This window comes from Ammospiza caudacuta, chromosome 2 (genome assembly GCF_027887145.1).
Source record: "Ammospiza caudacuta isolate bAmmCau1 chromosome 2, bAmmCau1.pri, whole genome shotgun sequence".
In the NCBI taxonomy this organism is placed as follows: domain Eukaryota; kingdom Metazoa; phylum Chordata; class Aves; order Passeriformes; family Passerellidae; genus Ammospiza; species Ammospiza caudacuta.
Window position 1 is genome coordinate 46,523,586 of NC_080594.1, and position 18,188 is coordinate 46,541,773.

Below are 18,188 nucleotides of genomic sequence, written 5' to 3' on the forward strand. Positions count from 1 at the left end.
CATTTCAGTAACAGTAAACACCCAATCATTTGCAATACTTAGACTGTTAAAAAAACCTGTATATCAATCTGATCTAATTTTAAAAAATGATACCAATTTAATTGAGTACCTTACCATGGTAAACTTAAAAACTTTTCAGCAGACAATTAAAATTAGCATGGGAACAGTAATTCAGTATGCAAAGGAAATACAAATACAAGGTCTAAGGATAATTATAAACCGCCCTCACTGCAGTTTTCATCCATGCTCACTGCTTCTTGGTTATGGCATTCAAAATGTTCTCCAACTGAAGGGAAAAAAACAAACCAACAAATCCCAAAAGAGATTACCTGCATTAGAAACACTGTAGAATCTCTGCAGTTTAAAACTCACTGGAAAAAAAAAAAAAAAAGAAAAAAAAAGAGAGAGACCCAAGAAGGATTCAGTTGCTCAGTGCTTTATTTCACAAAAGAATGAACATCTCAGCAAATGTGTAGTATCATACTTTTCACATATCAGCAGAGCCCAGGCAGCAGCGAAATGTTACTGTTCTCTATGCTTTACTGGCTGTTAGAAGGAAAAAAGTAAATTGAGCATAATGCTCAACTATAAATATTGTCAAATACATCCCTGTTTTCAGTCTGTTTTAATTATAAGAGATCTTATGCTGCCTCCTGTTGGTCACCTACAAACAGAAACATCTAAAATTAATCTCCACATTAGGAACTGCAGTCAGCACATTCTATAGCCTATACCTTACCTACTACCCTTTACTAACCACAGGAGGTAAACAGTTTTCTTCACAGAGTAATAACATAAATAAATCTGACCCAGAAAATCTACTCAATTTTGTGAATATAACGAATTTTAACAGCAGTAAACTGACTTACTACAAATGTATTTAGAATATAGAAAACAGATTAATTAGTCCTTAAATAATAATCATCAGGTCTGTGCAAACATAATCAATAAAATACCTGAATAATTGATATTTATTATAACAACTAAACCAGTATGATAACATTACCAAAGTGCCATAACGTTTTGATAGCATTCTTTAAAAATTAAGATTATCCAATATAGTCATCATTGGATATTACAATCCCACATACAATATATATTATCTTCGTGTATATTATACTGGTCATGCTTATAATGTATTCTGTGACATAAAATAGAATACTATTAGAAATGTTTTGGTTGCATCATTTAAGTGCAAATAGTAGATTATAATTTTACATGCATTTTGTATGTTTAAACATCACTCTATTTCAGTGAGAACGTACATAGTCGTTAATCTAGTTACTATCTTTAGAGGAAGGTACTTTTTCATAAAGCTTTGATTCAAAGAGCTTTGAAAAGTCATAAAAGATTTTTGAAAACTCACTTTGCATTAATTTTGTGACTTTTTTTTTAATTGCATAAATGCTCTGTAGACTGAAAAATCAGTTTGATCCAGACTACAACAGTTACTCAAGGAAATATTTTTTTTTTTGTGTAGTTCACTGAGATTTTTTACATCTTTAGCAATTAATCACAGGGTTTGGAACATAGGTCCTTTCTTCTATGATAAAGCCTTGTTTTTAAACATGACTTCCTAACACTTCTGCTTCTTCTGCATTCTGTTCTGCTACCAGATTTAATACTTTGTATGTGGAAATGTGGCAAATGATCCTTTTTCCTTCTGTGAGAGCTGTAGTACAGGTTGACGTGCCTAACTGCAGAAAATCAGTACCATTTCACAGTAACTTTTCTGTAAGCAATACTAGAAAGTAACTGACATTACTACATTATTTCCTGATCACTGAGTAAGAGCTCACCTCCCTGTGAAATCTGTGAATGATTTTTCAGACTGGGAACTGACATTAGTTCCTGCACAAGTATAGTGTAGAATATTAAAGAAGCATGTCTATTTTCCCAATTCAGCTACAGTCAGTTTTCACTGTCTATAATTCCTCTGCACTGAGGAATTTCTCACATACGTCATTGCTCTGTCTGATGTCAGATGCCAGAGTCTTATAGCAAGTAGCTGGGTGGAAGACTGCCAAAAAGATCTGCTGTAGGCAAAAACTTAAGAGGAAAGAGCATCACCTGAATGACTCGCTTGCTGTTTATGTGACCCAGCAATCTGGTCATGACAGTGGCAATTAAAACACCCTTGCAATTCTCTAGTCTCTTTCAATTTGCATAGCTATTTATACCCATGTACTACGGGCATATTATGTCACTTTTCTCAATGCATAAATTGTATACTCATATTACTCAGGTACAAACACAACACAAATACATAAGCAAAGGTGAATTGGGCCTTTTATTCCAATGATGTGACAAGTTGCAATAATTAATGGTTAATGAAGTCTCTATGCTACCCTGAGTAGCTTCATTAAAACTAAAACTCTCATTTTCCTATGTGTTTGGTTTTTTCCTATTGTTTCAGTAAGTAGGAATAGTATTCTTCTTCTCTCTAGTCAATACATTTGCTTTGCACTAACAAAAAGTAGTTGTGTCCCAATATAAAAATACTTGCATTTCTACAAGGTGATTGTAGAGGTTACCTAGCTACGTTTAGTTAAAATATGGAGACTTATTATGGAAAAAAAAACCAAAATAAATGGGGAAGTTGCCTGAAATACTGTAGCAAGCTACTAACTTCTACAGAACTGACACACATATTAATATACAGAAATTACTGAGTGGAACGGTCCTGCTCTATTCCAAATATACATGATTTTAGTTTACATGCTTATGAAAATTGCTATGATGAATGTTATCTAAATTTGTAAGGGTATCTCATAACCAATTACAGAGTCAGTCACAGAATCAGAACCTTCCATTGTTTACTGTTTAAAACAGAAGCCTGTTCTAGGCAATATTAAGCATTAATATTCAGCTTGGGTTTTACAAAAAGTACATGCAGTAGTGATGTGATAATGAACTTACCACAGTTGTCTCAAGACATATAAAAGATGTCTCTGATGCCTCACTAAATTTTATTAATTATTTAAACTTCTTGAAAAGATGTGATTAAATGTTTAGAATCATGATTTCTGTCTGGCAGAAGACAACCTTACTGCTTTCACAACACTTATAGAGAACATAAGGGCTCTCAGTGTCTTATCTGGATACCTGGTAAGAAAGGAAATTCTCAGGCTGTGGAAGAATCCAAATTAATTTATGAAACCTAGCTAATTTCAGTGTCCTCCTGTCAGAAAGAAGACTGACTTTGTAAGCATGAGATCAAATTTACTTCAGAATATATGGCTAGACTAATATTAGCACTAAAAGTCCATTACAATTTTAACATTATCATAGCTGACTACTTAAAGTTTATCAAGCAATATATTGTGAAGTGTTAACTGTGTAATATTTTTTCATCTTAAAAATACAATGAAGTTCAAGATAAAGTGTTTTAATTAATTTAAACCACAAGAGATGATTTCTCACCTCAGAATACTATTTACTATTGCCTTTTAATATGGGGGTGTAGTTTTGTAACTTTATATTTGATGTACGACAAGATACAACCTTTTCCCATAGTTAACGGAAGCAACAGCTACGGTTCAGTTTACAGCTTGCTGCTATAAGCAGCCTAGTGACTGCTTAGTAGGTAGCACTGAAGACTTCAGAGATGAAGACTTCTGACAGAAAACATCCTGAAGTCTTCTTTCTTTAGTCAGAAACATGACTGAAGCAAAGGTATTCACATGAATCATCTGTCCTGTAGAAATCTTACCTACCCTGCAGTATGTTATTGGAGTTTACTTTGCCACAGTTAATGGCATGGAAACAGAAAATAAAGCTACTACTAAGGCACAAGGATGGAGAAAAACTGGCAAAACTGAAGAGCTGAAGTAAGATGCCAGGAATTATCAGTCTCTTCAAGTTAAATACCTGGTTTTAATACTGTGAAGGTCACTTTGGCTCTTGTCCTTGCTAAGGTCATTGTGATAAGATAAAGCTGACAATGTATTCCTCTTACAGGTTTATGAACATAGAAAATCTGAATCGCACTAATGAAAATGTCTTTTAAACTTCAGTTACATAGGGAAAACAGTACACAATCAGTTTTCTCATTTGGCAATTTGTCTATTGGGACAACTGTGAATATTACAGAAATAATGACACATATTACACAACTAATTCCTCATGAATATTCTTTTTGGAAAATTAATATAATTTTAAAAATTATTCTAATAATTACAGAGAAGAGTTGTATATAAAATTAAGTATATAATACTGTCTGTATAATGACTAGTATGAATGACATTTTAATGGAGTCTTCCAAAAGCAATCCTACAGCATTTAATCAAAACTGAAAATTTAAGCAAATAAGTACATATTTCTCCATCTGTAAACTAATACTTAAAAACTATTCTACAACTTGTTCATTTAAATAGACTCTTTTAACTTGGGAGTTTCAAAATTCTCCAGAGCAAATTGTCAGTACAGGTGACCAGGGGTCCCTATATTTATTAAATTGAATGACCTGACAGTAAAACTCAGTTAAGGCTCTTGGCATTGGTGAAACTTCTTCCCACTCAGACCTACTACTGTGGTAGACTTGAACTTCATCTGTGATTTCTTCTGGAGCATAATCACCACCTAGTATATAAATTTTGTCTTCTGTCCCAACTGCCCCTGCATTAAAGCCAGCGCATTCAAAAGATCCTTCCCCTTTCCAAACACAGGTTTCTGGGCAAAAACTGTAAACCTTGTAGGTGGAGAGATCACATATGTACAATGTGCAGTTCACTGGAACAGCTTTGATTAGAGTTGCATGGAAAAACTGCCCAAATTCTGCTACAAGCTCAGACCACTGATCAGTCATAGCGTTATACTTAAAGAAACAGTCAAGGGACGGATTAAAGGCATCAGTAATCTCTACTTCTGAGCCAAGGACATAAATTATATTCTGGCATGCACTTGCTTCTGGATAGTAGATACCTCTTGGTAACTGGCTTACAGATTTCCAGTCTTTGGAAAGAGGGTTATAGGATTCTACGTCCAAAAGACTCCGCGTTTCTTGAGCTCCTCTGGTCTTTCCACCTATCACAAAGAGCTGATTTAAGGTTACAACAGATGTGTGCATTGTCCTTGGTTTTTTCATAGCTGACACTATGGAGAATTCATTGCTGACTGGGCAGTAGCACCAGGTTTGGTCAGTGGCATCATGAAATGGTTCAGCAATATGAAGCCTGACAGTCCTATAACAATTACCCTTGCATCCTCCAGTTATAAATATTTTTTCTCCATAGCTAGACAAACTCGACCCTGGCAGATCAATCATGTGCGTATGTGGTAGTTCTTTCCATTTATCTGTTTTGATGTTGTAGCAGAACGTATGTCTGTTTTCTCCATCTTCATCTGTTTTATGAACAAATATATATTTTTCTGTTGTTGAAGGACGTGCATCTGGAAACAATCCACTGAAGTTCTGCACACTTTTAACTGCATCATTGATTATTACTGAGCAATTAGCACTCTTAAGTAAGTGCTCTTCAGAATGCAGAAAGTCCTGCAAAGTCTTTTCAGGTAACTGGTGCAATCTCACTTTTTTAATCAAATTAGGCAGGTATTTCTGCCGTGTTTCTAAGTTGTGTTTGGTCCATTGGAGGACAGCTTTCAACACTGATTCTTCCTCAGGGACATCTAGTTCATCAGCCTCGAGGCATTTTTGTAATATCTCAAAATTCATCTCCAAGAAGTCACTTGATCTGAGCAGCAATGAAAAGTGGTGTTGTACAAAATCTAGCGCATGATCAAACAAGCGGACAGACCCATAACTTTCTGATAGAGAAAGCAACTGTAAGCAATTCACAAGATCAATACTTTTTATTAGGAAGTCACTGCAAGCTTTGGAAAGGAGTGAAACTTGAAGAAATGACGACAGTTGGAACAGCATTTCCACATTATCATTGGTTATCTCTGTTTTTCCTGTGTAAGCATAATCAAGAAAAGCTTTCACTGCCTTGGGTGATAGGTTACTAATAGTAACATTGCCATCATCCCGTTCTTTCATATTAACTTCAAACATGGCTCTGTGAATAGAATACACAAGATATACACACAAATTAAAGATTCAGCAAACAGATGAGAACATTGATGTGGAAGGAGACAATTAGGGGCACTTAATAATGTGGGCTGGTCTAAAATTGGTCTAAATTGTGAAAGTTCTTATATGAACAATGAAATTATTTGGTGTGTTTGAAAAAAAATATTGGTGATAAGAACATATTCAGTGTGATGGCTTAACAAAATCATTGCAGCACCTGTGTTTTGTATGCATTTTCACAAATGGTGATGAAGTCTGCAGCTCTCAGCATGAGAGAATATGTGAAATATTTCAGGACAGCATCAGTTTCAACTTTGGGAAAGAAAGCCTGATTTAAAAAAATACATAGTAAAAAAGCCCTATGAGTTAGGTCATGCAATGTGGATGAGTACATAAAATTATGTGGAAAAAAAAACCCCTTCCAAATTGCAGGCTGAGCAAATGGCCAGACAGATGATGGGTGTAGTCCTCAGAAATAAAAGTAGGTAAGGGGTACATGAGGAGAAAAAACACAAGGAAACTTAATTCTTGCTTTAGAGTTGACAGAGAGATGTATGAGTACAGGCCAATGTCAGAGAAAAAATGAGATTTTGATATGATGGCATGACATAAAGAAACCGTGCAGAAAGTAGATTGTGACTGAATATAAAGATGATGGTTGAAATTGTGGAATGGACTATTGACCAGGAGATTTGTGGAAATTTTATTACAACTTTAACTGCTTTATTCTAACGATGTAATAACATTTAACTCTTTCACACAATCTAACACGGCAAGATAAAATAATTAAAGTTTTACAAGCAAGTAAGTGCTAGCAACAGAACAGTGCTGCAATATCCCTTGCCCTACCCTCCCAGAGACTAAGCCTCAAGCTAGGATAGCAGTGGCTTCTGAATATGACACAAGATAATAAGGGAGGAAGAGTTTGATAAATCATCAAATGCAAAGCAGAGAATCTGGATATTAATATATCAGTTAATTCATACTAAAAAAAGTGTTATATCATAGTTCAGTTATACACTTAGTATCTCTGTTGTATGGGATTTTTGAAATCTCATTTTTTTCTGAAGCCAAAGAGGAAAACAAAAACCATCCCTGTGTATAGCACATACTCTTTGGGATGTGAACACCTGGTAAAGGAGGAACTTGTCTGACTTCCCGAACAAGAACACAAAATTACAGTAAGACAACTGTGTCCCAAAGACCTCTTTGCATACTAAGTGATGACCCTTATAATCCTTTGCTCATTAACCCATGAGCTATGAAAGCTCTAATTCGGGAGTAAAATAGCAACTGAACAATACTAATAGAAGAAGAGCAATGTAGGCAAAGGTTTTGACTCTTAAAGCTAACAAGTGAGGATCAAAATGTTGCTGATTATTCGGTTTACACAATGAAGCCAAAAGTAAGAGAAGTCCAAAGGCCAAGGAAGACAAAAAGTGTTCCATTTCAAAATGTTTGTAGTGGACCTAGGTACTTTTTATTCTTTGAAGGTAAAAAATGGGCCTTGCATTGCAGGACAACTTATGAACCTGATGGCTGCTATTATCTACCATATCAACCATTAGGAGCAGGGAGAGATCTCTCCAGGCAGTTTTTAATCTGAAGAGTCTGTAGGTAATGAAAAGGACACACGCGTTTCCATGTGCTTAACTTCAGTTCTAAAAATTACCACTGGAAGTTATTTCATCCTAGTATTTCTTTCCACCAGATCATCTTGGTGCTGTCAAGCAGTTAAAAGACAAATGAAAGTAGTCTTGTGTGTCAGAGAAAAAAACAAATCTGCTCCTACAGTGGAGAAAGTGCTCATTTCATCCGCATTCCTTCTTTTTTTCAGTAATTCTTAGAACACATCTAGCTATCTTCTGTCATACATGGCAGACTCACTTAGACCATGGGATGTTCCAGGACATTTGAAAATAACACTCACCTATGTACAGGCAACCGAATTGAGGCTATTAACTCATTCCCAAGAGTCCATTTTTTCATTGTTAAGAGTCTGAGCTTTGTTTTTAGTAAACTCTATTCAGAAACACTTTCAGTGTGGAACTGAGAGTTTGAATCTTTCTAATAAAAAGGTTAGCAAGGCTTATTTATAAATTAATATTCTGTATGTGAATGAAGACTGTCCCTTAAGAATACACAGCTTTAAGCACAAGAAGGAAGATCCATTTCATGCTGAAAAGATGAAATCTGTAGTTTAGGAAAAGTATGCATATCTATTTAAATACCTCTGAAGACAATTTCTACAATACCGACCACTCTTCTTGGACAAACAAAAACCAGTTCCATTCCAAAGTTATGTACAATTTATCCACAATTGCTCAGTACAAGATTACAAGATGTATTTCTAATCAATCGTTTCACAACATGAATGTATTAAAGTACATAGACTATCATATAAAAATTGATATAAAAACTGAAACAATATCCTTGCAGACCTTCAAGTACTGATACAGGCAACAGGTAACTCTTAAACATACATAACCTGTGTCAGTTCAACCTAACAGCAGAACCACATATTTATGATTTGAAATTTTATTACAGAGTTTCAACTGCTGTTGGAATCTGTTTCATAAAGTCCTCATGGCTTTCTGTAAATACAAAGAACTGTATCTCACATACCCCTAAAAGGATGTTTGAATGCTGTGCTCAAAACTCTGCAGACATATGTAAATTGTGATAATTTTTTTAATTTTTGGTTTTGTTTTGTTTTTAAATTCTATTCCCTCCCTCCTTCCCTCCCAGAGAACTTACAATCTATTTCCTGCAAACTCACACCAAAATTAGGTTTACCTGAAAAAATCACTGCATGCTGCCAGTACGCAACGATGACAGGGAATTATTTCATCTTTCACACGAATTTTAAAATCAAAAAATATATTTTGTTCTCTGAACTTTTGTAGTACTTTTAGAATTTGTTGTCCATGACCTTCAGCCACTAAGGAATTGATTTTATTTTCAGGAACAGAAATTCCATTGCAAATAGGTCTGCTAATGTAATCCCGTTGATTGGCCATGTTTTCTTCAATCTATTCCTGAAATGGAAAAATAAGTAATTGATTCTACAGTCTTATTATTAAAAAAACCAAACTAAATCAATGCACCATAAAACAAACAAAGAAGTTCCCAGCATTGAATTTAGTTCGTGTATCATATGCACAGTTAGAAATTTGTGTTACAAGTGACTTTGATAATACTACTACTTTGTAAAATATCATTCATATGGCAAATTATCTGCCATATATCAAAGAACAATTCTACAGATAATACCCACCTGTAAGAATTTTTTTTTAATAAAAGTACACAGGAAGCACATCAAGGAGTGTGTTTAATTGTCAATTAAGAGAAAGACTAGTCCTAGGCTTACCCTCAAAAAACCCCACATTTTTACAATTTTATGTAAAATTAAGATGGAAAAAGAAAACTTAGTTACATATTTTACATTCCAAAAGGCTGATCACTCTACATCTTGTAGTGGAAGGGAGACAGAGGCTATTAGACTGCATCCTAAGTGGATTCCCATGAGGCACTCTGGACTGCAATAATGGCATACAAACAACACCAAGAGCCTGACTGAATAACAGAATTGCTGCGACTTACCAAACAGGGTCATTTAGAGACAGTTTTTTGACAGTACACCTTTGAGTGCTTAGTCAATTGAAACTGATTTTGTCATGTACCTCTAGTCATGTTAGGAAGCTTTGTGTTTGCCCACTCTAAGTTTCATTTACAGTGGCGTAAATTAACTGGCTTTAGAACACATTTAAATTTAAGACCATCTCCCTTTCAGCAGCCAAGTTTTTCTCTGGTGAAAATCCCTACACTGAAGTGTGGCTTTTCTATGGTAAATTGGTTTGAACTGTTTTTTACAACCACTTTGTCAATATAAAGAAACTTCAAACATGATTATATTTTATTTACACCTATTTAAAGAGCTATTTATTTATTGCATAAATTGCCCTTACTGAAAATCTGAGTCAAGACTGCCTATTTTAAAGCTTAAAGAAACATTCCAATTTTTTTTTATTCCAGGATTTTGCTTCCACAATTCCAATTAAAATCAGTAACAGATAATGGCCCACCTGAATTGACAGGGGACAAAACATTCCAAACAAAACCCAGAAACAAGAAAATACTGGTTTTGGTTTTCAATTTTCTGAAAAGGCTCATCTGATAACAAGATATATTCAGCGGAAACTAAACCATCAGGCAGTCTTCATGTGAGGTACTTTCACAGCAGACTGATCTATACTTTATCTAGTCAGGTAGCTCCAACCACAAATAGACCTCCATGTCTCCTGGAAGAGAAGAGATCCAGTGATCTTGCTGCCAGCACTGGCACCCTTGGAGCAGGCATCTTCTCCTTCCCATGGCCAGACAATCTCAACGTATTCACTCTTTCCATTCTAAGCCTGAGGAACTAGGAAAATACAGAAGAACAAGACCACCATTTATTCTGATAATGTATGGCCTCATAAACCCCAACTTCCATAAATCATGAAACTTTTTCCTATGTCAGAATTCTCTAGAATACCCTTTTCTTATGAATTTAAAAGCCTGCTCCTCAAAAGGCTGAATCTTCAAAAGCAGAGTTGCTTCAATAACATTAGTTTCCCACATTTGAATGAAACTTTTTTATAAAAGAAAGTGAATTTCAAAGTTTATTTGGCATCACGTCAAATAACACTCCTTCTAAAAGAAACATAAACCTTTCTGCAAAATTCTGGAACTGACAATTGATACTAGACATCTTTCTCCACTTACATGTCATTTCTATAGCAAGGTCCAACCTACAATATGCTTTCTGATGATAAAATTACCAATTTCAGTAATATTTGTATTATGAAGATGGAAACATCTACTGTAATCAAGTTGAACTATGCTATTTTAGACAAGACATCATATGATCACTTTCATACAAGCAATCAATGTTTCAGAAAGTTTTCTTTTACCACACTATTACCACAAATACTCTATTCCAGTACATTGGTGTAGAGACTGTAAACCTCTTAATTACACATCAATTTATTAATGCTTACATATATTTGTTCTTCTGTTAAAATTGTTATTTGACATCATTTTCCTTTGTATATTTATTCATTCTTACAATTATCAAGAGTGTTGATATCCTCTCTCAACTTTCACTAGAATGAATAATTGTCAAACTTTCCAAGGTTCATTTATAAGGCTGAGTTTCTGGTTTTCCTTATTATTGCTTGCAGTTTTCTCTTTACTCTGGTTTGATCCTAAATTTCTTTCACTGATACAAGATTTGTTGTACAATGTTATGGTTCAGACCTCATCACTGTCTCACTAGACCAATTTCCAAGTCATCTAGTGCATCCTAATCCTAATCTCTAATAGCAGTATCTCATTATTTTCTCAAAAGCAAAATTCAGCACTCCATCGTGAATGTTTTTGTCCACAATTAAGGAATGTAGTAATGAACACTGTGCGATGACTTAGCCTAATTCACCCTTCTCTCTATTAAAAAAATACATATTAATAAATTCAATTTCTAGCTGTCTTGTAGCCAATTCCTGACTTACTTTATAATTTTGGTATTAATGTACCACTTCACTGAATCTGCTGATGATTTTAGAGCCCTTCAAACTCTCTTAACAATTCAGCTAAAACTTGGTATGTTAACAAGGCATTTATAATTATTTCATGCATTCTTCTACAAAGCCATATTAATTATCAGTAGGGGATTTTATAAATATTTGATCAGTAGGGGTTTTTATAAATATTTGTAAAAGGGTAAGAAACTTAGGGGGTGCAAATATACATGGAAGAGGTCTGCAGCTCAGGAATGCTGGGGAACACCCCTCTTTTTATTTGCTCCATAAACTCCCCCAGGATTCCCATTAAAAGGCCTGTCTTATTGTGGATTACCAAGAACCAAGCTCCAGTAAAGGGTTCATTAGATCTGGGATCTCTTACTTTTCCTTTTTAAGACACATCTGTGTGTTGTTGAGCAACCGGCCTTGCAGCCTCTCCTGGAACAAGACACAAGTACTGCTGTGCGTGATCCAATCTCTCACCACCTGGCACAACCTCCCTGCTCCTCCTGGACCTTTACAGTCGTACACTGGCAAATGCCCCCTTAGCTATTAGCCTGCTTTTCTGAAAAAAAACCAAAAAAACAACAAACCAACAACTGGTTGACAAAGACAACTGAAAACTATTCCAAAACTAAACTCCCCTAAAGTTAAAATTTAAACATTTTCCCTGGCTTATTTTTATTGGATAACACCTGAAACACAAGGCCAGTTGGCTGCTACAGTGAAAACTGATACAAACTTCACAGTTATTAAGGTCAACCCCATATAACACATGTGAAGGGGACATACATGTACCTCTCAAAACTATCTGTACAGGTGTCCAGTTGAGGGGCCAGATTCTGCATGCCTGACAGTCAAGTGGCAAGCAATGGCCAGTCTGTGTAGGGCCACAGAGCAGCGAGCAGTTGAACAGAAGGCTGGGGATATGCCAGGACCCAGGACATCCCTCTGGCTGTCCTGAGCAGCCAAGACCCCTGCCAGAGGTCTCAGAGACCCTGGCACAGAGCCCAAAATGCCTGTGGTTTTGATTATGACCCATGGAGCAAGTTACCAACCTTAGATGAAGATCTGCAAGCCACGACAAATTAAGTAGAATGATAGCAAATTTATCATGAGGTGAAAAAACAGATTTTGGGTTTTAAGAATGGAGGTCTAGGGGGCAAGATGAAGGGATCTGGACATGTCCAGCCTTTCTCCTTCTTCTTCTTCTTGGTCTCCATCTTCTGCTGTGATGTTGGCACTTTTAAATTGGTTTAGAGAAGAAGCTCACTGTCTAACATAGGTGATAGGTATTGGAAAGTAATTGTAAACATTGTACACGTAGTTTTTAGTATAAAGACATAAAATACAATTCTTTGTCCTATCCTGCTGAGGTCCCCCATGACAGGAGACCTCAGCAGGACAGGAGAAAACTTTTATAGATAAGATACAATAAACAACCTTGAGACCGAGAAATGAAGAGCCCTGACTCTTTCTTCAAGCGCCGGGCTGGGAAAAGAGACTTCCAAACTCTTCTCGGGGTCACTCTGACAAGCTAGAGACCCCAACAGGGATAGTAAACTACTTTTGGTCATTATGGTGGATGAAATAAGGGACAGCCTGAGAGCTCAGAGGGTAAGAGCATTCTTATGATCTGTCACAAAATCCAGTAATAAGGGCCCAGACCTCATTAGCTGTGCTGTTTATGAGACCCCTCTGTCGTAGAAGCATAGAGTGGTTTGGGTTGGAAGGGCCATGAGGGATCACCTGGTTACAAGCCTTTGCCAAGATTTAACACTGTCCTTTTCCCAGGACACTAAGGGACGGTAACCACACTGAGAACTCTGATAAGACCACAGTCAAAATATGAGTTATACACACATTCCTCATAGTATCTAAGCATTTGTAAAAAGCTACAAGAAAGTGTTTAACTGACCTTGATTCCATGCAAACAGCTGCCAAAACCTCACTGAATTTCTAGTGGAACTTTTCACTTCACCAATGCTAATGCTCCCTTTCCAAAGATATATGGAGGATGCAACATATTTATGATTGTTTTTTAGTTAGCACCATCAACAATCCTTCTTAAGTGTTCTTATAATTCTGTACCTAGAAGACACTGAAATGCATTAATTTATTTTTTTATACTTTTCCTTCGGGAAGTTCAAATAACCTTTTAGACATGAATTTAATAACCTGGATATATGTTTAATATTACACTAGGAAACTATAAACACAGCATACTGTTAAACTCATAAAGGAGACCAAAAACATCAGGACAGACATTTTCAGAACATTCAGGCATACACTAAAATCATAACCACTGCAACAGATGTCCTAGAAATGACTTTCACATCCATCCCACAGATCAGAAACAGTAAAGGAAACAGAACTGTGAAGTGACCTTTGAGCAGAGATGAACTTTTTTTTGTGCAGAATCTGTTGTAGTTCCTTCCAAAGCACTGATGGGAACATACTCACATAATGTGCGTATATTAATAAACACTTCTGCTGAAAAGATTTTGCTAAACCAAAAGTCCAAATAGCCTTAGCTGCTACAACTGATAAACAAAATGGTTAGAGAAGTTTAAATATGCTAATGAAGTTGAGAATGGTGGAAGATGTGCAATTATTTCTTGGTGAATAACCAAGGAAAAGATATCAAACTAGGGAGAGGATGTGTAATAACAGTGAAGCATGAACACCCAAATGAGGGTCCAGAAAGACAGTGGCTAAGACACCAAACTGTTTGATCACTTTATAATAGTGAGATAACAATATACATATAAATATGTGTGACTTTGAAATAGCCTAGGGAATTCTGCTTTGTGGAAGCACTGAGCACACATAAATATCTCACATAGCTCAGCTCCTACTCTGCCAGGAAAAGCCCCTTAGGGCTGTGTCTGCCTGAAAATAAACAGGACCAAACCCTTGGAACGGGGCTGAGACTCCAGACTGTACCAGCACAAGGGAGTGGCCATTCAGAAATTAGAGGTGACACTGCGCAGGTAGACATACATGCATGGAAGAGCTCTCTCCTCTTCCAACACAGCTGGCAAAACTAGTCAAAACTCAACCCTGATTTGGTATTTCATTAGTTACAACCAATTGTAAAACAATCTATCTGCTTTTACCTGAAAGCACAATACAGCTGTGCTACAGCACTCACCAATTAAAAAAAACTTAAATCTTTGTACTTCATAGCAGGTAACTTATGAGAAATAAATTGTTCTTCAATGGAACATTGTGTTTATTACATGGCCTTCTCCTGGTCTTACTAAGGACCAGGATTTTAAAAAAGGGAAATCTTAAGACCTGGTATTTTACAGAACATTTAATGTACCCAGGATGAAAGAATTAAGCACAGTGAACATGAAGTAATTGTATAGATTTCTCCAGGGAACTTTCAGGGGGTCTTTTCCATACAAAATGTAAGGGTGCATTAATATATGTTTTGAAAAGGTCAAGATCACCATTCTAAGATCTAATATTAAAAGTATTATAGTATTGAGTATACTGTATACCCAATCAAGATGATTTGCTATTTTCATTCCTTGTCCATTCAAAAGGAGAGAAATTAATGACTTGTTAATAAGTTTTAAAAACACCACTCTACACTCTGCATCTCATTTAACATTCTCTAAGCTGAGTATGAGTGGAACACATATCTGTAGGATTTGGTGACACTTCTAATGAACTAAAAAGACTGACTACTAAAAAGCCAAGAGTCACTTAAAATGTAATTAAACTATAAATACTGAGTACAAGTTCTGTGCTTTTATATTCCATTAATGTGTTGATTGTCACTGATTGCCTGAGATTGAAAACACTAAGAGAATTCCAAGTTCCTGCCTAGAAATTTCAATGCAACTGAGTCTCACAGGTTTTTCATAAATAACTGAACTTCAAAGAAAAATAATATTCAGTCAATCATTTTAGCAAGCAAAAGAAAAAAGAGGACAGGATCTGTTGCGACATTTAATCCACAAAAATGACATTTATCAATAATAAATGTTGGGATAATATTCTCAGATTGAAAGGTGACACAGAGACTTTAAAGCTTTGTGTTCTTTAGAAGTGATGAAAAAAAATCAACATGGAAAAAAAACCTAGCATGGTATCAATAGGAAGTAAGGAAATTGCAGTAATTCCTGAAGGCATTTCCAGAGTGGAAGATTCCCACTCTGCAAGCAGTGATTATTAAGTGCATGTTCCCTGATAAACACATGAACCCATTAGGATAAAGTAGTAATCACTTAAAAGAAGTAAAACTGGCTGAATTTTCTCTTAAAATTAAATTTCTCTAATTCATGAATTTATTTTGCAAATTATTTCCTTTGCCAAAAAAGATCAAGAACTGTCATTTTAATTTTCAAGAAAAAAAGGAATTAAAATGAGACACTGTACTTCTAATTCTGCTGAAAATAACTGCAAATTCTGTAAAAGAAAATGACAGATTTTAATGGCTTCTGTAGTCTGTCACTTTTGCATGTGATTAAAATGTGGGTTTTTTTTCAAAACATGCATGAAATATTGAGCATCTTTAGAGATTATTTTAGCATACCTTATAAAATGTGTTTATATTGAATACATCCATAATTATATTACATATTATACAATGCACCTTAAGCTTCAGATTGCACTTACACACGAAGCTGATTTAAAAAAAACGTTCATCCACTAGTGAAAAAAAGCACTACATGTTTAAATCTCTTAAGTAGAGAACATGGACAAGCCAAACCTATCAATCAAACCAGAGGGGTTTTTTTTTTGGAACTAGGTAAGATCCACAATTCATTAGTATTATAACCTATCAGTAACTAAATATACAAACTGCCACAATTTTCTCTTCAAAGTGCACAGAATACAAAGTTTGAAATGTAAGCCTCAGCTACAGTTTGATATTAGTGAAGAGCATTTTCCTGGGATATTTTTTTTTGATGATGTTAAATCCTCCTCTGTTGTCAGTTAACTTTGTCTATGGGTTTGGATAATGCAAAAAAGATTATGCCATTCCTTGTTTCATTAAATCATGGAGAAAAATAGGAACAATATTTTGAAATAAGTCAAATACCCAATTGATTCCTTGATTAAACATTTTTTTATTCAAGTTACTTCTGTGTTTAAAATATTTTGTGAAGACCAATCTATACTAAACTATAACTGAGACTTATTCTGGACAGAAAGACCTTCTGGCCTGTGCAGAAACAGCAGTTTTCCATATTAACAGTGAGCCAGCAACGGTGAACAACAACAACAAAAAAGGAGGATGGTAACAAATACCTGCAATAAAACAATTTTCAGCATTTTTGCATCATTTGTACATGGTCAGTTAGGGGATGGATGAAGTGCAAGTATTTCTAAAGGTAAGCAACAGAAAGACAGGTTGTAAATTTTCAAATAGGCCCCAGATTTTAGCTATGGTTCAACTCCAGAACCAAAGGGCAAACAAATTTATTACCTTTTCAGGATTTACAGATGGCCTATAATTGAGGAAAAATGGGAATCCAGTTGACAACCATTGGAATTCTTAACAGAACAAAGAGCACGAGATACAAGAGCCTTTTGTTTGCACAGATCCTTAGGAGCCAGAACCCGCTCGGGTGATGCAGGCGCTGCATCTGCTCTCGGGACAATCAGCTCCTCTTTATGGTCAATAAAAGGTACACAGAGCCCAGCCCGCTGCGACAGCGACAGCTCTGCCAGGGCCCCGGAGGGCTCTGCAGCGGGATGGATGCGCTGACGGCGACACCTCAGCAGGATGCGCTGCTGGCAGCGACGGGCCGCGCATCACCTGTCCGCAACGGGGCGCGCTGCCACTAAGAACCACCTCCCCCGGACCCCCTCGAGGCCATAACCACCTCCCAGCGCCGAACAGGGCCGAGGGAAGCGGAATTTAGCGGGCAGCTATGTTCCTTGTGCCACAGCCAGGGTTATCTGCCATCCCCAGCCCGGCAGCAGCACCGGCCGCCATCGCCCCCGCCCCGTCCACCGCGGGAGGGCAGCGCCGGCAGCGCCCCTACTGCGCACGCTCAGCCGCCCGCGCCTGCGCCCCGCGGCGGCTCCGTTCATTCTAAGGGAGGATTAATTCTGACAGGACGGGCGGGATGGGGCAAAGGGATCCCCTTCCCTCACAGCGCGGCCCGGCCGCGGCATGCGGCGCTCCCCGCCACTGCCGCCTCTCCGCAGGCGGCGAGGCGCCGGTCCCCCCTGAGCGCTCCCTCCGAGCAGCGCACACCCACCTGCAGCCAACACCCGCAGCTCACCGACCGGTCTGGCCCACCCTCCGCAGCAGCCACGCCGGCAGATTGGCTCTTTCCGGCGTCATTCTCCTGCTCCTTGCACTTGGAATGGCTCCGCTGGCCGCCACTCCAGGTGAGGGCCCGCCCACCTGCCCTCTCCGACGACACCGCGGGTGCCGCTCCGCCGCAGGCACCGCCTTTCCCCTGATAGGTCGCTACCTGGCGCATTCCGCTGTCACTCACAGGGCGCTCTGACATCTGGTTGGGTATTGCTCTCAGGGGCGGGGCCCTCCGCGCTTCCCTCACGCCGATTGGCTGCCGCCAGGCCCGGGGGGCGGGCGCAGGGAGCGCGGCCGGGCCGTGGCG

General features: G+C 37.4%; 1 protein-coding gene across 2 annotated transcripts; it reads right to left on the reverse strand.

Annotated features, from left to right (window-relative positions):
- Positions 1-420: 420 nt before the first annotated feature.
- KBTBD3 (kelch repeat and BTB domain containing 3) lies at positions 421-10,305 on the reverse strand. 2 transcript variants are annotated; one of them, XM_058825708.1, is made up of 3 exons: positions 10,287-10,305; positions 8,828-9,069; positions 421-6,017 (listed from the first exon to the last, which is right to left on the reverse strand). In XM_058825708.1, the coding sequence occupies exons 2-3, from the start codon at positions 9,049-9,051 to the stop codon at positions 4,397-4,399; spliced, it is 1,845 nt and encodes a 614-aa protein (XP_058681691.1). In that variant the 5' UTR covers positions 9,052-9,069; positions 10,287-10,305; the 3' UTR covers positions 421-4,396. The 2 variants fall into 2 exon arrangements, with proteins under 2 accessions (XP_058681691.1, XP_058681690.1); XM_058825707.1 differs by having other exon boundaries at positions 10,117-10,303.
- Between the last annotated feature and the right edge of the window lie 7,883 nt (positions 10,306-18,188).

Excerpts from the sequence above, each read along its gene's own strand:
- KBTBD3 (XM_058825708.1), bottom strand. The coding sequence starts at position 9,051 with ATGGCCAATCAACGGGATTACATTAGCAGACCTATTTGCAATGGAATT. Across the intron at positions 6,018-8,827 it reads GCATGCAGTGATTTTTTCAG|AGCCATGTTTGAAGTTAATA; the intron begins GTAAACCTAATT and ends TTCTATTCACAG.